At 48.8% G+C, this 18,982-nt stretch overlaps 7 protein-coding genes across 7 annotated transcripts; 3 read left to right on the top strand and 4 right to left on the bottom strand.

The window, feature by feature from the left end:
* Window positions 1-108: 108 nt before the first annotated feature.
* Window positions 109-3,197, bottom strand: BC939DRAFT_454103 (mitochondrial branched-chain alpha-ketoacid dehydrogenase kinase-domain-containing protein). The gene is made up of 5 exons (XM_051556025.1): window positions 2,805-3,197; window positions 2,646-2,671; window positions 2,024-2,203; window positions 1,330-1,619; window positions 109-1,231 (listed from the first exon to the last, which is right to left on the bottom strand). Exons 1-5 carry the CDS (start codon window positions 2,886-2,888, stop codon window positions 300-302), a joined length of 1,512 nt encoding a protein of 503 aa, XP_051411295.1. The 5' UTR covers window positions 2,889-3,197; the 3' UTR covers window positions 109-299.
* Window positions 3,198-3,390: 193 nt separating this feature from the next.
* On the bottom strand, window positions 3,391-5,156 carry BC939DRAFT_454102 (kinase-like domain-containing protein). The gene is made up of 4 exons (XM_051556024.1): window positions 4,960-5,156; window positions 4,630-4,789; window positions 3,781-4,458; window positions 3,391-3,684 (listed from the first exon to the last, which is right to left on the bottom strand). The coding sequence occupies exons 1-4, from the start codon at window positions 5,091-5,093 to the stop codon at window positions 3,430-3,432; spliced, it is 1,227 nt and encodes a 408-aa protein (XP_051411294.1). The 5' UTR covers window positions 5,094-5,156; the 3' UTR covers window positions 3,391-3,429.
* Window positions 5,157-7,018: 1,862 nt separating this feature from the next.
* On the bottom strand, window positions 7,019-8,239 carry BC939DRAFT_388394 (uncharacterized protein; the record flags this gene model as incomplete). Its single annotated transcript, XM_051551862.1, has 3 exons — window positions 7,019-7,615; window positions 7,715-8,003; window positions 8,118-8,239. Coding segments are annotated over 3 exons (1,008 nt in total), but the record flags the coding sequence as incomplete, so codon positions are not given.
* Window positions 8,240-8,478: 239 nt separating this feature from the next.
* BC939DRAFT_454098 (uncharacterized protein) lies at window positions 8,479-9,649 on the bottom strand. The gene has a single exon (XM_051556023.1). The coding sequence runs from the start codon at window positions 9,497-9,499 to the stop codon at window positions 8,570-8,572; it is 930 nt and encodes a 309-aa protein (XP_051411292.1). The 5' UTR covers window positions 9,500-9,649; the 3' UTR covers window positions 8,479-8,569.
* Window positions 9,650-11,124: 1,475 nt separating this feature from the next.
* BC939DRAFT_454095 (uncharacterized protein) lies at window positions 11,125-12,034 on the top strand. Its single transcript, XM_051556022.1, has one exon. The coding sequence runs from the start codon at window positions 11,189-11,191 to the stop codon at window positions 11,642-11,644; it is 456 nt and encodes a 151-aa protein (XP_051411291.1). The 5' UTR covers window positions 11,125-11,188; the 3' UTR covers window positions 11,645-12,034.
* Window positions 12,035-12,190: 156 nt separating this feature from the next.
* Window positions 12,191-14,896, top strand: BC939DRAFT_503924 (uncharacterized protein; the record flags this gene model as incomplete). The annotated part of the gene is made up of 6 exons (XM_051560459.1): window positions 12,191-12,313; window positions 12,446-12,620; window positions 12,718-12,981; window positions 13,067-13,551; window positions 13,630-14,000; window positions 14,080-14,896. The coding sequence occupies 6 exons, from the start codon at window positions 12,191-12,193 to the stop codon at window positions 14,894-14,896; spliced, it is 2,235 nt and encodes a 744-aa protein (XP_051411290.1).
* Window positions 14,897-15,102: 206 nt separating this feature from the next.
* On the top strand, window positions 15,103-18,679 carry BC939DRAFT_454089 (glycoside hydrolase superfamily). The gene is made up of 10 exons (XM_051556021.1): window positions 15,103-15,604; window positions 15,710-15,873; window positions 15,965-16,080; window positions 16,214-16,397; window positions 16,580-16,759; window positions 16,859-17,305; window positions 17,401-17,573; window positions 17,670-17,830; window positions 17,922-18,153; window positions 18,264-18,679. The coding sequence occupies exons 1-10, from the start codon at window positions 15,474-15,476 to the stop codon at window positions 18,555-18,557; spliced, it is 2,082 nt and encodes a 693-aa protein (XP_051411289.1). The 5' UTR covers window positions 15,103-15,473; the 3' UTR covers window positions 18,558-18,679.
* The last annotated feature ends 303 nt before the right edge of the window (window positions 18,680-18,982 follow it).

The following is an 18,982-nucleotide window of genomic DNA, read 5'->3' as shown; positions in this document are numbered from 1 at the left end:
GCAAAACGCGTTCATCGGATGTGTCGTGAACTTTATTTTTTTATATCCACATCCTATCGACCGCGCCGATCTTTTTTTTTTTTTTTTTTTTTTTTTTTTTTCAGCCAAGTGATTTTTCTAGGGATCCCACCAACATTCTATGTGGGTCAATCATTGGTTCGAAAGAACGCGTCGTTCAGGACAGCATCGATTTCATGATTATTCGAATGAGCTATATTACAAGGGCGACTATAGTAGGACTGTCTTCTGCTGCGCCTTTTTTTTCTTTTTTACAGGGCTGTTGCAGACTTGATAACGGATTATGTAGTCGACGTCGAGTTGGATGATTTTATATAGCTTGAAAAGGTCTCCTCAGAGGCAGACTCGTCCAGGAGATCGTTCACAAAGACATCAACCTCAGCAGCCATCTCCTCATCCACCTCTGGAAAGTTCTCCAAATGGTCATCATCACGGTACAGTGATAGATACGAATCCGTTCCGTAGCCCTCCATCGAAATCAAGGACAGGTCGCCTCCGAAATAACGCGCAATCAGCCTGGCAAGAGGAAGGCCATGGCCTGATCCACTCAACGGCAGATCCAAATAGTCCTTAGCCTCGCTCGCCAATCCTCCCATAACAGCCATCGAATCCGCAGGCTGGAGCACCATCCTTGGAGCTGTCTCAGTCTTGGAGACATTAGATGTATGCAATGTCGAGGTGGTTGGGGCCGACGGTTGAAACGGCGTTGTGGTCGTCGTGGTCTTGGGGACCTCCTGTTTCATTGTGCTCGATGACTGTCGAAGATTAGACGATCCTCCTGAATGAACATAGCTCCAGATGTTGTCCATTTCGCTCAATGCCATTCCGCCGCCTTCGTCAGAGATCTTGATAGTCACATCCTCACCGCCATCGACCAAGACCAGCTTGATGGGCGGCAGCTTTGATTTACTTGTCGTTGCAGACGAGGCCGTGGACAATCCCAAGGAGACAGGGGATCCATTGTTCAAATGCGTCTCACTGGTCGCTCGCATAGCATTCTTGAGAAGCTCATAGATATTCCTGTGCAGAAACTCTTCCACATATGTTGTTGTGATATCTGGATTAGGGGTATGAATGAGGACTGATGGCGCTGCCTGCCCATAATGAGCAGCGCACACTTTCTGAGCATCCCGAATGGCGCTTTGTGATATCGACAGCGGGTTCACGCGTCGAACCAGATTCAGACCGCGATCATGCAATGCCAAGTGCTCACCTATCAAATAGCAAGTGACCAACAGCGATGAGTATTCCATTCGAGAGGATATGATTTGAATATCCTGAATGCACAAGTAGACCAAAGACATGTCTTACCAATCAGGAGTCGGGTCCCGAGGTTGATAGTGTAGAATCGGTTAAAAAAGGTCTGGATAGCCCTGTCTGCCGCAGGATCGATAGTGTAACCCTTGCCGTTGTGATAGAAAAGTGGGTTGTGACCAGAGTCGTGCTCAATGCATTCTCTCTGGACGTTATCCATGAGCTCCCTGAATCCTCTACTGATAGCCAGAATCTTGATCTTATGGCGCTGTTCCAGATTCCGGAGCAGGGCAGTGAACTCTTCTTCTAATTGAGGTGTCGAGGGTTTCGGCATCTGCGTCACCATGCTATAGACGAACCATGAAAGGCCGTAAAGTCGTTCGTCAGTACGCTGGATAGCTTTAGCTAATGTCTGCTGTCATTTTATAGCCCCCATGTTCTTGTATTGTATCTGCGTAGACTGTGGGATCCATCGTCCAACCATAGCCACAAATAAACAAGTAAAAATAAATAGAATGTGCATGCCCCTGTCTCTCCAGTTTTTTTTTTCTTCACAAAAACATGTGTTAGCATGTTTGTGCTATTGTATGTGGTTGGTAGTGCTGGGTTTGTTTGGAGACGTCCGCGATAAAAGGGGAGGGGGGCGCGATTTTCTGTGTTGTTGGTCCCGAGTTTCTCCACATTTAAGGGATCATGACAGTAATGTGTCATAGTGCTCTTCACTTCGATGTAAGGAGGGATGGTGGTTTACCTTATGTCTTCCAGGTACGAGCGAGCAATATTCTGGAAATTGGGCATGTCTGCCATGTTGACCGGCAGCAAATTCGAGTTGAGCATCTTAAGTGCGTGGGAAAGCCGGATTGGCAGCTCCTGATGCAGGAACACTGCGGGGATGACGAGTGCACCCTGGTTCTTGGATTCCAAGACATGTCTACGACGAAGGGCGTGAGGCAATTTTGATTCCGTTTAGTAGGCTGAACCGACTGAGACAGGCAGAGCTTTTTTGCATGTGCAAATAAAACAAACGTAGGCTGCTGTCCCATTGCTGTATAGGATGGACGCACCAACGCGCGCAAGGAAGCCTCAGGTCTGGGCAGAAAAAGAACTGATCCTCACTTGCGATCCCATCATCTTTTGCCACACGACAATAACGGGATGAAGAGAACCCCTGGTTGGAATAAAAAAAAGGCGAAGGATAAAAAGGGAAAGCGTAGAAATCATAGCGATGGAATAAAAAGAACAAAAAAGGCACTAAAAGCAATCGTGTGCCTAGTCTACAATGCGCATCCATTCTCGGCCGGGTACCTGGCCATGGGTAACAGCGCATGGGAACCCATTACAATATTTGGAATAACATTGATATTCTTCTTTACCTTCCAAGCGTATATATCTGCTTCAGCTAAGGTCATCAAGCACCCACAGAAGCAGAAAAAAAAGGAAGAGATCAGAGTAAGGTTGTTAATCGCACGAATACACCATGTGGTGCAAAAGACAGGATCGCCAACGATGACACGCACAGGGTGCCGACTTACAGAAAGCCTGGTGACCTTGGATCGACACAGCTTATTGATTAGATCGCTCGGTAGGGCGTGGAGTGCGGCGTGGGTCTGGTTCATGGTGGCAAACGATCGGTGTGGAGTGCGGGGGATGAGAGCCGTGCGCCTTAAGCGGGGTTGAGACGGGGCAGAAGATTGGTGGCGATCACGAAGAGTCGGCTATGGCAGGCACATAAAAGAGCGACGACAACAGCAGCGAAGGATCGAGGGAATGAGCAAGAAAGGGGAGGAGAAAGAAGAGAAGAGGGGGAAGAGCTGAAGAAGAGAAAGAGCTGAAGAAGAGAAAGATGTTCCTTTTCCTTTACCCCGGATGGATTGGGTTCATGGGTTCAAATTCACTCATGGGAGTCATACTTGGAAATCTTATTTCACTGGGCCAATCACACCGACCTCTTAGTGCTTTGCCCGTTCAATACATGTCATTTCTTTTCACATGCCGCAGGCCGTATCGGGTCCCAGGTACCTTGAGGCCATAAGCCATTGCAGTCTGGATGGCTGGCCAGAGTATTGACCTTGTAGCATGGGAAATTTGCCTGGACATAGACATAGCACATATCTATACAAAAATAAACATGTCGACCTTTTTATTTTCTTGGTTAAATTACAACGGCCGCGCGAGAAGCTGATCGACCTGCTCAATGACCTGGTGAATATCCAAGCGCATGGCAGGCTCGACTACCAACATGGCCTTGACCAACGCCCTGAACTCTGAAGAGTACCGATCCGCCTGATCCACCGTCGGAAAGCGGATATTTCCGTTCAAAACTGCAAGCGCTATTGACCCTCCCTGGTTGATTTGATTCGTCTCGAAAGGTGAGGTACCATATGCCATTGCATACAAAGTACATCCGAGTGACTGGAAGCAGCGTTCAAAGCAAAGTAGTTCGTGTCGTATCAGACATAGTGCACAAGTAGGAGGTCATGTTTCGAATCGAATGCAGCATCAACTTACCCAGATGTCGACCTTCTCATCAAGAGTTGCTCCGGTCTTCACATCAAACAGCTCCGGCGCCCTATAAGGCATCGAACATTGCTCTGCTGCCAAATCCTGCTCCTGCAACGCCTGTTGTCGTGTTTGGATCTTGACCCGGGCCCTCGCCATTGATCCGAAATCCATCAACACCGGTGTCTGTCCGTCATCAGCAATCATGACATTGGCAGGCTTGATATCACGATGTGAAAATGGCACAACTACATCATCATTGTCCTCTGCTGGCCCTAGTCCGTTGGCTCCGCCATGGCCGTTGTCGTTGTTGTTGTTGTTATTGTTCTCGACATGGCGACCCATATCCGTCATTCCGGTGCCGTGCTCTGATCCTGTAAAAGACACGGACGAGCCCTGCCGCCTCATACCCGTCCGACTGTCGCGTGAATCCCAGGCCTCGATACCACTGGTAGAGGCATCATCTTCCTCTCGCGAGCTGATAGGCACATTGGGCAGTCGATGACAGTGCAACGCCCTGACGCCATAACAGACCCCTTTAAAAAATCGCAGCATGTCCGGCTCTGAAAAGTGAGTGTGGTGGAGCAGGTTGGCAGAGATGGCATCCAAAAGATTTCCACGCTTGTAGTAAGGCAGGAATATATAGACGATCTTGCTTCCATCCTTATCCGATACGACGCATGTATCCTATTACCATCAAAGGAGCGGGTCAAAAATAGTGAGTTGTGGTGTGTTCAATTGATAGCCGTTTGCACAAGATTAACAAGCGATCCAATGACTACTACAGGACAACAATGTGCGACGGAGAACAGCCCATTCTTCAATGCCAAGAACCGCAAAGTAGACAGATACACATACCACGACCTTGATCAAGTTTTCATGATGGAACGTCCTATACATTTCGGCCTCCTTCATTGCATCCTGCACACCCTCACTTCCGAAAGGACAGCGAATCTTTTTCAGCGCATAGTGTCGCCCTGTTGCCACATCCTGCACGAGATATACAAAGCTGAAACCACTATTCGCCGTTAAAGAAAAAGAAAGAAGGTCGATAAAGGTCGATAGAGCAATTGATATTTCAATAGTTGACAGCTGTAGAGCGCAATTCAGGCACTAATTGACTCCCGCCCATGGTGCTTTTGTGTCGCGTAGTTGAAGAGGGGGAGGAGGGGGTTATGGTGCCCTTACCCTTCCCCAAGCAGCTTGATGACTTTGAATGACCTCCTGTTGATGTAGAGTGTGGGGTTGGGCAGACAAAGGCCAGTCAGCTGGCTGACGGCATCTGTGATCGTCGTGAGGAGCGCCTGTGGGCTGATGTTCATTATGATGAAGCCTGGCGAGAGTGTCAAGAGCGGAAGGGAATGCAATCTATAGTTTGGAGAAAGGACTTTAAAAATAAACGGCGACCCTTGCTACCCTTTCGCCCATGCAGCCGACCCCAGTCCAGGTTGGCCAGTCACTCCTTAAAAGGTGCACTCAAATCAAGCAAGGTAGAACTGTTTGCCCATTGACAAGATGAATGCAAAACAGTCGACAAACCTTAATTGAAATTACCGTCTTTTAGAGTCGAATAACATGAAGACTCAGGCTTATTATCCGAGGGCCAGGACCATACATGTCCCACCCTCTTTTCCCCACCCTGGTTTGCTTCTGGACTTCCTGGCTCTCCTTTGAGAAGATAGTAGACTTTTACAGTCAAAGAGTAGAGTTTATTTCATTTTTTCTTACGGGTAGTTTATTAAAAGAAGATAACACCTATATAATGGTCCTGGCCCGAAGGATAATGTTCATGAATGCATGCATGTCTATCTCTTTATAATCCTACAACGCATAGTTGAACTGTTAGTTTTGTAATAAGAGAGTGGATATCAAGAGCTTGAACATGACACCAGTGCTTGCTGACTGGCGGTAATGGTGGTGCTGGCGGCACTAGGATGAGGAGTAGCTCAGAAAAAAAAGCGCGAGCTGGGAGTGCTGGGCCTGTTGAGCCTGGACCTACAGGACATTCAGGGCTTTCATATTCCACCCGAGGTCAGGGATAAAGTTCTACTTTGCACTGAAGCATGGTTCTGTGGGGAAATAAGAGGATAAGAGGACAAGGTGTGATTGATGGCCTGATGTATGTCCGTCTATGATTGAGGCCAGCTCGCGTCAAATCTTTTATTCATGCGCGCAGAATAGACCCTGCGGAACAATCACTTTGGCGTGTCTTCTGTCTCCGTCGCGTTATCTTCTGAACCGAGAGATGCTAACAAAGGGATGGACCGTTCAAAATAACCATCCTCTTTCCACTGTCAGCCAGTCCAACGAAGAAAACACAGTTAAGGTGCAATAGGTTCAAGTAAGGGAGATGTGTGTCTTGAATGCTAGTAGTTTCAATTTTTCTGTTCAGTACAACATCTCTAGCATTGTTCCATAGGGCCGGCTATCGAAGCAGCTTTGCCACTTTCTCTCCCTGCTTTGCAACACTCTTAACAATATAGAATGACTCGACGCCCCTCTTTTGTCAGCTTTCTCCCTTTGGTCTGTTTGTGCTTGCTAATACGAATGTGCGTACTGTCGGTAGGGCGAAGATCTTGCAACTTCTTGATTCGAGCCCGTAACGCCTTCGCGTGGGATGGCTAGGAGGCAACACGAACAGCCTTTAACCTAGGACGTTTGTTGCTTCAGTATCCGTCCTCTATTGATGTGGAGAGTGCCTTGGTCACTTGAAGCCGATAATCATCTTCATCCGCAGCAGCTGTTCCTTTGTCTCTATGCCAATGTGTAAACCCACCACCCATTGTCTGATTGCTACACAAAACCTGTCGTTGTCCGTAAAATGCCTGAATAACCACTTATATACTTGCTTAACAGTCCTCGAAGCTATTTTCCACAGTATCCAAGGCTGCAAAAAGTCGATTCAGCAGTGAGATCCAGGGGTGATGAAAAAGAAATGATAAAGCTTTGTAGCGATGGTGATCCCTCAAAACAACCGATGGAAACGCGCTGTAAAGCCCTGCTATCTGAACTCAACGGAGTCCTCAGTGAGATTGCGGAGCTAAGGGGATAACATTGGTATTGGGCGAGTGTTTTTTGTCACATATAATCTAACTATCGTTGGTGGGTCTATACATGGGATGTGCATCGCACAAGCTGTGGTGTGCATCTACATGATTGTGCAATTCGCATCTTTCGCATTGCGTCCCTGATTGATCCGCCGAATGCTGTTCTTGTGTCCATTCTTATCGAACTTGGCCCTATCCGACAACCTTGTCTGTGCCTCCTTATTGCCGTTCGCCGCTGCCAACTTATAAAATTCCATCGCCTTCGTCATATCGATAGGGACCGAGATGCCGACCTCATAGTAATATCCCATCGCATATTGCGCCTTGGGAAGCTGCTTGTCTGCCGCCTTGGCCGCATACTGGAACGCAAGCGAATCGTCGGCCTCGAAGCAGTTCTCTGCTCCACTGAGATACCATCCACTGAGTGCCATCTCCGCCTCACCTTTGCCATCGCCCGCAATTACGGCACGCTCGTAGTGCTGAATCGAGAGGAAAGGGTCGACTTTGCAGCCCAGGGTCCCGTACTCGTAACAATAGCCCAGCTTGTAGTTTGCAGGGCCGTACTCTAACTCGGCCGACTTCTTGAACCATTCCAGTGCCTCACCATCATCGGGAAAAGCAATATCGTCGGGAATGTTGAGCTCAGTGTATTCACGAGCTAGGATTAGGCCGAGGACGTAGGGGGATAAGGGCGAGTCTTCTGTCGCAGACGAAGCAGCACGCTTCAAATATTGGAGTCCTGTCTTCATGTTCTTGCTCTGACCGAGATCGCCATACAAGTAGACCATAGCCAGGCGCTAATGAGAGAGTAAAATAAAAAGAGAACACAGTCTGTTAGGGGTCATTACTCATAGATACTATTACGAAGTGTCCGTTCACTTCGCCATGCCACTTACGTGGTTCGCAGGAACATCATTCTGTGTTGCGGCCTTCTTGTAGAGGACGATGGCCTTGTTATTGTCCTTTCTCTTTTCACAAAAGCACGCGACCTTGTAATGAGCAGGAGAATAGTCACCCTTGGATGCTGATTGGTAGTACCGCAGGGCCTTGTCTGCGCTTTTCTTTGTGCCATACAGACCATCCTCGTACCATGTCCCACGAATGTATTGAGCCTCTGGCTGACCTTCCTTAGCCAGTCGATCGACCCAGTAAATAGCTTCTTGGGTCAATTGGCGCATTCCCATGCTTTCTGATCCCTCTGGTGCGGACGTGGAGCTCGATGATAACGCAGACGATGATCCTGGTGACGCAGATGCATTGGATGTCCCCAATGACGATGAAGACGGCTCTGCTGAAAACATCTCTGAAGGCTCTCCAATATCCAGTAAGTACTTTGCGTACGACAGCTGCAATGTTGTATCGTTGGTCTTAATAGCGGCATCACGGTATTTAGCCACCATGGCTGCATCGTTCAATAGTGAGATCGAGGTCGCGACAGAGTTTTGCTTGGAATGAGAATTAGAACGAAGACCGGGCCCAGGGCTACCGTCAGGACGGCGAGGAGGCGTGCGGTATCCGTATGAGTTGTTAGTGTTCATAATCATAGGCAAGCTGCCATCGAGTGACTCCGGGGTGTTGGGAGACCATGACTTGCGATGCATCTGCCGGTTGCCTGGCACATCCATACTCATATTGTTGAAACCGTTGTTGGACATTCCAGAGTCGCCTGGACCCATGTTTCCTAAATGACAATATTTAGACATATGGATTTAGTCCAACAGCCCATTGAATTTAATGTTCATTCTTGTGCCTCATCTCACAAGAAAAGTGCTCTCGCGCATGTGACAAGATACTCTGCACAACGTACCTGTGTATGCCATGGGCACGCTTGACGTCGAGTTATGTTGCTGGTGGTGATAGACAGGGCGGTGCTGTATGGGAGATGGGTCCGTCTGCGCATGCGGTCTAGGTCCAGGCTGCTGGCCATACGAAAACGACTTTTGGTGTTGTAAGTAGTCGCCCGAAGGAGTTGTCTCCTCTGCGGGCGAATCTGTGTACCCAAAGGATTCCATCATGAACTGTCCTGGGTTCGGAAAGCGCTCACCGGGATAGGAATGAGTGGGGGTCGCAGGTGTATCCAGGAGTGCACCCCAGTCCTCTGATTTCGTCGGGAGGGGTCTGAGGATGTCGTTACCACTAGTGGTGTTAAGTGGTGATGGCGTGGCCCTGCCCGATCCGAGTCCAGCCTGCCCCATCGATGCCGCCCGCAGATGCTGACCATGATGGGCACGATTTTCGTCCGAAGAGGACGATGTTCGAGAGGGAGACGACGCACGATCGCCCATCGTGAATACCGAGGGCGAGGGGGCTCGAACTCCACCTGTCGGCACAAATGGCGGCGAAATTGCATTGAAGTTGTTTCCATACGCGCCGTTGGCAGACTGAACAGGGGAGGAAATTCCGAGAGCAGGCACAATACTCGACGGACTCTGCAGCTCACCCCTGTTCACAACCGGCGGAGGAGGTGGATAGCTTTGATGCCTGGATGCTGGTGGTGGATGATATGGCTGCTGATACTGTTGTCCTTGTCCTTGTCCTTGTTTTTGTTCTTGTTCTTGTTGTTGTTGTTGGTGGTGCTGCTGGGGTAATTGCTGAGGAGTCTGCTGAGGAGTCTGCTGAGGAGGAGTCTGCTGCTGCTGGGACTTTGACTGAGGCGTGTACTTTGACTGAGGCACATACATCGACTGAGGCACATAGTTCGTTTGGGGAGCATAACTCGCCTGAGGTGCATAGCTCGTCTGTGGGGTATAGCTTGCCTGCGGGATATAGCTCGTTTGGGATGTATATACTGTTTGCGGGACATATGCCTGCTGTTGCTGTTGCTGTTGCTGTTGCTGTTGCTGTTGCTGTTGCTGTTGCTGTGGCAGCTGTTCCTGACTGTAACCGACGTAAAACTGTGCCTGTGATGATGAAGGCGCCATTGCGTGACCAGGCATGCCCATAGCCAAAGAGGCGGGAGGAGCACCTAAGGTAGGTGATAACAACAATGAGGATCCGGATGCACCGCTGTAAGGATTTGACAGCGGAGGGACAGGAGCGACGATCGATGCTGAAGGAGGAGGAGACATGGGTCTGGTATTCGTCGCCGCGGAAAGTGCATGTTGTATCGTCGTAGGAACTGGCTGTAAGCTGAATGTTGCGTTGGTTTGTGGAAGAGGTTGAGGATGAGGATGAGGATTAGGATTAGGAGGAGGGGGCTGGAAAAGGTCCTCGCCAGAGAGGAAAGATCCAAGTCCGTCCGAAAAGGAGCTCTGGCCTGTGAGATGGGGTAGAACCAGATGTTGCGGTGTTGGTTCTTGTAGACTGCTGCTGCCATAGCTACTGGCACCATTACTGACTTGATTCGGACTTTGGGAGGCACCAGGCAGAGGAGGCAGCTGCTTGGAGACGGGCTTGTACTGCTGTTGATGAGGATATCCATTGGGATTGGTACTGATACTCAGACCCTTTATCTCCTGCTCGATCGACATTGGCGACTGCTGATAGTTATTTGCAGAAGGAAAGGGAGCAGCAGCGAGAGGAGGAGTATTCACAAGGCGGATGTTTCCTTCATGTTGTTGTTCCTGTTGCGGCACTTGCTGCGGCTGCGGCTGCATGGTCTGCTGAGAAAATGATGGGCACGAAGCCATTCGATATTGTTGCTGCTGGATCTGAGCCATAGGCCGTGGAGGCAGATGAGGATAAGGATTGCTCCCTGCAAGCAGCCCTGAGGACGCAGACGGCGGCGAGTGATGAGTCGAGGACATTTGACTGAGGTGGTTTCTTTTGAGCGCTTGGATGCTTGGATGCTTGTCTTGTTGGCTTAGAAGTGAGCTGTAGCAGCTGTATCGGCGGAGTTGCTGAGAAGGGCGTCGACCAAAGACGGTGTAAACGATGCGGGCATGGACCAGGCGATAAGATGAGAGAGGGAGGGGAAAAGAGAGAAAGAGAGAGAGATAAGATCGATACGCCAAAAAAAAAGTGATAAAAAAAGGTGTTCAAGGGGATCGAAATGTCAATTGACACAAATGTGGTGTATATTATTCTTAAACAGGGTGTCAATCTCAACCAAAAATATATATAGATTTATACGCATACATACAATGACGCAGAGACGGAGCGAATGAGAGTGAGAGAAAGAGAAAGAGAGAGAGGGAGATTGCTTGCAATGCAATGAGAGTGGACGTTAATGAAAAAAAAGAGAGAGAGGGTGAGGGAGAGAGAGGGCGAGAGAGAGGGTGAGGGTGAGGAAGAGAAAGACGAGGAAGTGTGCGAGAGAGAGGAATAAGAGGAAGAAAGAAGGCGAGAGGGAGTTGCAGCAGAGGTACAGCATTTGTTTTATTTTAGAGAGAAACCCATAAAAATAGAAAACAACCATCCATTCACCTTCGATGGAGGTGGGTGGCGATGCATACATTACTATTGCCACCATATACTCTCATATGAGTATCGGTTACTGCACCTTCCTTTGTTTCTTTGGCTCCTTGTCTGTCCTCACCACACGACTCAGTTGCTCCTCTACCACCTCAACAACCAGTTTACGAGAGAACAGGGCTGGCGGTCCTTTTTCCAAATCTCATGCACATGTATATTACATGAATGCGAGTATATTTGTTCCAGAATGGATCTATTGGTATCTATACCTGCCCTCTGTCTCAACCTACATACCCTCCCCTTCGCGGAAAGAGATTGGGGTTGAGTTTAGTTCACGGTTGCTTTCGGAGAAAAACACTGAGTACGATGGGCACGAGTACGCGATCCAAGCACTGCATCGCCACCGTATCTTCTGGTCATCTGCTCATACATTACAGAGGCAAGCCTACGTACGCAGACTATGTAATTCATAGTCCACTCTGAAGGAGGAGACATGGTGCGTTGAATGAGGTATTCCTCCGTACTGGCCTCAAGTCGATTTACCAAGGATCCAAAGAAACATCGATCTTCTACAGGCTCTTTTTTTTTTTTGAAACGAGTTGGTGCGTGTGCATGGGGACTGTGCACTGTAACATGTAGGTTAGATTTGGTCTCCTATGCAAAGAGTAGTTGACGCGTAGGCCTGCCTGGCTGAACGTGCTCCTACCGCTTTCAAGCATGTCTCCTGCGCATCAGTCTATGTAAATGTTCAGCACACACACGGTCTGGGGGTGAAACGTGGCGTAAGGGAGCATCATGTGATGTGGTATGCCTCCTTCTTGCTGATGCCTTGTCTGCTGCATTACTTCCCATCCCTCTCCTTTTCTCGTCTTCATCCACATCCCATTCTCTTTCTCCATCCCGCTCTCACGCCTGAACCTCTTACCCCTTGAACACAAACCTCAAAAGAAGAAAAAGGGAGACACAGCCCCCCCGCACATCCCCATACTCACTCACTCACTCACTCATTCACTCAGGTAATGCTGTGTATTGTCAAGGCGACATTGGCAGGCGAGCATAGGCGATTCACCCTCGCCAACCTCGACCGCACCAATATTCAGCAGAATGGATCCATATTCAGCTTTGAGACCCTTCACTCCAAGGTAAAAAGGGAATTTTAAAAAAATCCTTATTGGGGAAGGAGATTGTTTGCCAAGACCCATGGGCACTTTTGGGCACGTACTGCATACACAGACGCACTTACGCACACTCGCTGTTCTTTTGCTCCTTCATAGCTCTGTGCGTTGTTCAACCAACAAAAGCTGACTATCATCTTCGAGGACCAAACTGGGGCCCAGGGACGCATCCAAGACGACGCCGATGTCTTCGCCGCAGTTCTCAGTTCGTGCGACCTTGTGCCACCAAATGCCTCGATGGTCGTTATCCGTCTGAGTGTCCAGCCCAATGAAGGTAATGATCGACTGTGACTTGGTTTTGATGCTTTGCAACCCAGGATGGTTGGACTTACATCTTCCCAATGCCAAATACACAACACCGTGTGCTATAGATCCTCAGATCGTTGCTCCCCTTACTCGTCCTATCAAGGATACTGCTCCCGTACCACCCCGCTACATGTCCACGTGCTCCTCGACGGTGATCCTGTCTGAAAAGATCTCAGAGAGCAGCGCTCAAAAGGCTGCTTGTCAGGAGAGTAATCACAAAAAGGCCGAATCTTGTGCCAAAAAGGGATTCTGCAAGCCCGTTACAGTCAAAAAGTCGTCCAAGAAAAGCGCTTGCAAAAAGGATACCAACTCGACGACGCAAGGCGAAGGTGATTAAATCTTCTTACAACCAAGGCTTTGCCACACAAGTTCATCTGTACATCGGATGCTGATATTTTGTCTGTTTTGTAACAGTGATCCATAGGAACGTCTTTTGTGATCTCTGCTTGAACATGATCAAGGGAATACGGCACAAGTGCCAGAGCTGCGACAATTATGACCTTTGCCATAGTTGTCTGATTTTTGCAGCAGAGAAACATCGTCCTGATCATGTCTTCTACGCGCTCACGAAGCCTATCGAGAATACGCGACCCCGCATTGCGGTGGAAGGAAACTTTTCGACCGGTTCATCCTCGCAGTCGTCGTCCCGCAGCGTGAGACATTCGGCCACATGCGACCTGTGCACAGTGATCATTTGCGGTACCCGCTACAAATGCTTCGTGTGCCCAGACTATGACTTGTGCCAAGAATGTCTTCCGTTGGCACAACTCCATCACAAGGGCCACAGTTTTGCGCCAATAACCTACCCGGGCCAGGTGAAGATTAACCTTGACAAGACCCATCATTTCGACGTTGTATGCGATGCATGCAATAGCGATATATGCGGCGTCCGATACAAGGTACGGCAATCGAAAGGCTGTCCAGCGCGATCACCATTTGCCGAAAATATAAGCTAACGCGAGTGTTTACTTCCATAGTGTGGAAACTGCCCTGACTATGATCTCTGTGGCAACTGCGAGGCTTCACCAGTCCCTGTGCACGATCCTCATCATCTCTTTATCAAAATTCGGACGCCCATCAGCGAGCGCATGGGAAGAGTGCATCCCCTCCTGCCTATAATGTACAAGAAGGGATGGGGAGCAGATGTTTGCTACCATTCCCAGGCTACGAATAAACGCTGTCCTATCAGTGCCACATCCACTTCTGCCCCGAACCAACTCTCTGCTGCAGAGGCATCATCCAGTGTGGCAGCGCCGCCACTAGCACTAGCCTCGTCCAGTGTGACAGAAATAGTACCAGCAGTGGTGCCTGATGTCCTCGTTCCTCTCTCGCCACCAGTCGAAACAATGTACGAATCCACATATTTGATGGAAACTCTTGAGCAACATATTGGTTCTAACACTGTTTTTTTTCTGTCTTTCTCATAGCGCCATGGTGCCAGCTGCCATTGCTGATACCATGCCCGGAGCTTACGCGAAAGATCCGGCATGCAAAGCCATATTTGTCAAGGACATCAACCTACACGATGGCACAATGATCCAGGCAGGCTCTCAGTTTCTGAAGATCTGGGAAATGTCTAACTCTGGCTCCTGCGATTGGCCCAAGGACACGGTGGTTCAATTCGTAGGTGGCGACCGCATGTTTACGGATGTTGACATGCATGCTAAGACCCCATGTTTCAAGATTCCGCTGGCGACTGTTGGTGAGTCGGTCTGTGTTACTGCAGATCTGAAGGCACCAGCGTCCCCAGGCCGCTACATTTCGTACTGGCGCCTAGTTGCACCCACAGGTGAGCCTTTTGGTCAGCGTGTGTGGTGCGACATCCTTGTTGAGGAGGCCTCCGAGAGTGGTTCAGATTCCGTCAGTTCCTCGGCCATGATCTTCCCTACGGTCGACTATCAGGAGAGCAGCAATGCGAGTGCTACGTTTCCCAAGATCGCTGATAATATGGTGACAGCGACGGTCACAGAGACGGCTACGGCGACTACGACACCCTCTATGGCAAATAGTTACCATGCGGAGACAGCGACGACAACATCGATGACTGAGAATCAGCTTTCAATGACATCTGAACGGTACACGACCCGTTCTAGGGCGTTGTCGATGTATGGATACGACGAGTATGCAGATGACCGAACAGAGACAGAGACGGAGCTAGGAAGCGATGGGATCACGACGACGGATCGATTCTTTTCTGACGACGAGGATGAGTTTGTGGTTGTTATCGAGAGCGATGATGACTAGAGCACAGTAGCTTGAATAGTCTGGGGCAAACAAAGCAAGCCGAGGAGGCAAAGGAAGCATGGACCATGTCTTTATTCATGCATGGGTTGTTATCTTCAAGTCTAGGGTAGTTTTGGGCTCAGTTGCTGCCTGATTTCGTAGTGAATAGCAACTTTTATTACTTTGATTGAAAATGAACAAAAGATAAGAAATGAATATAACAACATAACGAGCACGATGGCACTTTTTTGTATGTGTTGGCGATGAACTAGATGCAGTGGAACAACCCTCTTCAGTCTCCTTGGTGCTGGGATGTAAACACGTCCGGTTGTGAAGTCAAGGAAGGAAGGAGATTGTCACCAATTCATATCCCTCCTACCCATCCATTGAGCATGGGCCATGGTGCTATCTACCGAAGACGACAAATGGACCAGAGGAGATAGCGTGGTTTAGATGATAACATATCTACAGCATATAAAAAAGAGACGAATGTCCCTCTTCCCTCCAGTTACTCCATCCGCTTTTTTCTTCATTCCTATTCATTCCTTTTCTCATTCCTTTTTTCTTCCGTTCATTCCCCAAGTTATTCGCACACGCCATGACCGCGTCTGATAAAACTGCCATTAAATTCACGGCTGTCAACAAATCTGGCCTCCAGGAACATGACGGCACTGGTGTCATTCAACTCGATCCTTGGCTAGAGCCATATTCGGAGGGGTTGAGAAAGAGGTACTCAATATTTTTTTTTTTTTTAATTCATGTAGCGAATGCTTCGAGATAAGGATTTGTCGATCCTATTCTCATTTTTGATGCTTATGGGAAAATCTTATCCAGATACGCCCTCTATAAGAACTGGAAGGACAAGATCGACCAGGCCGGCGGGTACGAAAAGTTCAGCAGGGGTTATGAGAACCTCGGATTTACCATCTCAAAGAAGGGAATCACTTACCGCGAATGGGCGCCGAATGCTGTGGAAGCCTTCCTCTTTGGCGACTTTAGTAAGTGGGGAGATTTTTTTATAAGCGAGATGGAATATACATGGATTTGATTCCCCCCCTCCCTAACAAAGGTTTTTTCTTTTCCCTCCAGATGGTTGGAACAACTCAAGCCATCCTATGAAGAGGAACGAGTTTGGTGTGTATGAAATCTTCTTGCCCAACAAGGCCGACGGATCGCCTGCGATCAAGCACAATTCCAAAGTCAAGGTAAAGCGTCATGTACCCAAAAAAAAAAAAAAAACTCCCACCCTTATCTTAAAATACTGTGGTCCTTCGATCTATTGAATTTGTCGCTAAACGTGTTTGCATTATCCCGGATGTTTTACTCCCCCCCAAACAGATTACCATGATCAAGCCCGACGGAACACGCATCGATCGTCTCCCGGTCTGGATCCAGCGTGTCACGCAGGATCTGAGTGTGTCCCCGACATATGACGCCGTTTTCTGGAACCCACCCAAAAAGTATCAATGGAAGAACAAGTCTCCACCCAAGCCCACCAGCCTCAAGGTCTATGAAGCGCATGGTAAGCGCATGAAAGGACCGAAAAGGAGTGACGTTTGTTGGCTGAACTAAATACACGAGGGCGCTAGGGTTGTGATTGTACCCTGTTTAGAATGTTTTTGTTGCACTGACCAACAGACTAGAAAGATAGGCAAACTCCGCTTGTGTACTAATTTTGCTTGTATCTCATGATGCGTTTCTTAGTGGGAATTGCCACGCCAGAGGGTCGTGTTGGCCAATTCACGGAGTTCACGGCCAATGTCCTCCCGAGGATCAAGAAACTGGGCTACAACACGATCCAGTTGATGGCCATTATGGAGCATGCCTACTATGCCTCCTTTGGCTACCAGGTCACCAGCTTCTTTGCCGCCAGCAGCCGCTATGGTAACGAACCTCCATACGTACTGTCGTTGATACCCATCGTCAGTGCTCTCCGGATACTAAATACATGCAATTTACTTATACCTTTGGAAAAAAAAACAGGTACCCCGGAGGAATTGATGGAGCTGATCGATACAGCTCACGGTATGGGCATCACTGTGCTTCTTGATGTCGTGCATTCCCACGCCTGCAAGAATGTGCTGGATGGTCTCAATAACTTTGATGGAAGCGACCATCAGTATTTCCACGAGGGCGCTCGTGGTCGACACGAGCTTTGGGACTCGCGTCTGTTCAACTATAACAGCTACGAGACCATGCGATTCCTCCTGAGCAACTTGAGATTCTACATGGAGAAGTACCACTTTGATGGATTCCGATTTGATGGTGTGACTAGTATGATGTATCTACACCATGGCATCGGCTATGGGTTCTCGGGCAATTACCATGAGTACTTTGGAGATACGGTTGATCTGGAGGCGGTGGTTTATTTGATGCTGGCGAACGACATGCTGCATACGTTGTACCCGCAATGCATTACGATCGCAGAGGGTGAGAATAACTTGAACGCGGATATCTTGCTAAGCTCGAGGTTGTGTATTATACCATCTCAGTTGTTGACTCTTAAACATGGCTCTTTTTGATAGATGTCTCTGGCATGCCAACACTGTGCAGGCCTGTGTCAGAGGGAGGTGTCGGCTTTGACTACCGCCTGTCGATGGCCGTGCCCGACATGTGGATCAAATTACTCAAAGAAAAATCGGACGATGAGTGGGATATCGGCAACATTGCATTTACGCTGACAAACAGAAGATACAAGGTATTTATTTCAACGCACTGAGAGGAGAGGTTTTTCTCTATTCTTCTTCGATGTTAGTCCTAACGTGCGCGTATTGGCATGTATTGGCACGCATAGGAACCCTCGATTGCATACTGCGAGTCCCACGACCAGGCATTGGTCGGTGACAAGACGATCGCATTCTGGCTTATGGATAAGGAGATGTACACGCACATGAGTGTCCTGACGGAGCTCACGCCCGTCATCGACCGAGGAATTGCACTGCACAAGATGATCAGGTATATGTATTTTCCGTCTAAAACAAGTTTGATGAAAAGTGTTCTCTTGATTGCAGCTTGCTGATACATGCCTTCACGCCTTGCCTCTTAGACTGGTGACGCACGCGCTTGGTGGAGAGGGGTACTTGACGTTCATTGGCAACGAATTCGGACACCCTGAATGGTTGGATTTCCCACGTGCGGGCAACAACTCTTCGTTCCATTATGCTCGTCGACAATGGAACGTTGTGGACGACCAGCTGCTGCGTTACAAGTTCTTGAACGAGTTTGATGCCGCCATGAACAGCGCCGAGGCTAAGATCGGCTGGTTGAGTGCACCCCAGGTACATATTACATATTTGTTGGAAACGATAGTACTGGAATAGACAATCGAATGAACGAACACATGCAACATGAACCACTCTTCTAACACTCGATTTTTTTCCCTCTGTAGGCATACGTGTCGCTCAAGCACGAGGGTGACAAGGTGCTGGCGTTCGATCGGGCGGGTGCGGTCTTCATCTTCAACTTCCACCCCACAAAGTCGTTCACGGACTACAGGATCGGTGTTCCGAATGCGGGCGAGTACAGGATTGCGCTCAACACGGACGAGTCCCGCTTCGGTGGTCATGACCGCGTCAAAAATACCAGCCAATTCTTTTCGACACCGGAGCCTTGGGGCAACAGGGACAATTATATCCAGGTATATATCCCATGCCGCACAGCGTTGGTGCTTGTCAAGAAGTAGAGGGAGTGTTGGATGTAGGGAGAAAGCGAAGTCAGGAGAACCACAAATATTCTGGGCGGCCTAGTGGTACGCCAATAAAAATAAAAAATGAGATGAAATAAAAGGGATCCGTAAAATGGTGGTAGAAACGGCCCCGGTGCGTACTTGGAATTTTACTCTTGAGCTAAGCACTGTCGCGTACGGCTGGGTGCAGCTTTTCGCAAGGTCACACAAATCCAACGCGGAACGCGTCGATTCCCGGGCTGCTGACGAAAGCCTAGAGCGTCCTATTCATTTGATCATACGTCATTCCTGTAAACAAAAAAAGAAAGACTAAGGCGGACACAGCAAAATTCACCCACATACACCTTCTCTTTCTCTGCAAAACTCTCCAGTCTTTTTATTTTTCTTTGTCAGCCATGCTCCTCACGAGAATCAACCCTGTC

The sequence above is a fragment of the Gamsiella multidivaricata genome, assembly GCF_025024155.1.
Source record: "Gamsiella multidivaricata strain RSA 2152 chromosome Unknown BC939scaffold_40, whole genome shotgun sequence".
Lineage (NCBI taxonomy): Eukaryota > Fungi > Mortierellomycota > Mortierellomycetes > Mortierellales > Mortierellaceae > Gamsiella > Gamsiella multidivaricata.
This window is presented reverse-complemented; position numbering and strand designations above follow the sequence as displayed.

Coding starts and splice junctions, on each gene's coding strand:
- BC939DRAFT_454103 (XM_051556025.1), bottom strand. CDS start 2,888: ATGAACCAGACCCACGCCGCACTCCACGCCCTACCGAGCGATCTAATC. Junction 1,620..2,023: donor TCGTACCTGGAAGACATAAG/GTAAACCACCAT, acceptor GTTCGTCTATAG/CATGGTGACGCAGATGCCGA. Junction 1,232..1,329: donor CGGGACCCGACTCCTGATTG/GTAAGACATGTC, acceptor GCTATTTGATAG/GTGAGCACTTGGCATTGCAT.
- BC939DRAFT_454102 (XM_051556024.1), bottom strand. CDS start 5,093: ATGAACATCAGCCCACAGGCGCTCCTCACGACGATCACAGATGCCGTC. Junction 4,790..4,959: donor ATCAAGCTGCTTGGGGAAGG/GTAAGGGCACCA, acceptor AACGGCGAATAG/TGGTTTCAGCTTTGTATATC. Junction 4,459..4,629: donor AAAACTTGATCAAGGTCGTG/GTATGTGTATCT, acceptor TGATGGTAATAG/GATACATGCGTCGTATCGGA.
- BC939DRAFT_454098 (XM_051556023.1), bottom strand. CDS start 9,499: ATGTATGTGCCTCAGTCAAAGTACACGCCTCAGTCAAAGTCCCAGCAG.
- BC939DRAFT_454095 (XM_051556022.1), top strand. CDS start 11,189: ATGGAGGTGGGTGGCGATGCATACATTACTATTGCCACCATATACTCT.
- BC939DRAFT_454089 (XM_051556021.1), top strand. CDS start 15,474: ATGACCGCGTCTGATAAAACTGCCATTAAATTCACGGCTGTCAACAAA. Junction 15,605..15,709: donor TCGGAGGGGTTGAGAAAGAG/GTACTCAATATT, acceptor AATCTTATCCAG/ATACGCCCTCTATAAGAACT. Junction 15,874..15,964: donor CTTCCTCTTTGGCGACTTTA/GTAAGTGGGGAG, acceptor TTTTCCCTCCAG/ATGGTTGGAACAACTCAAGC.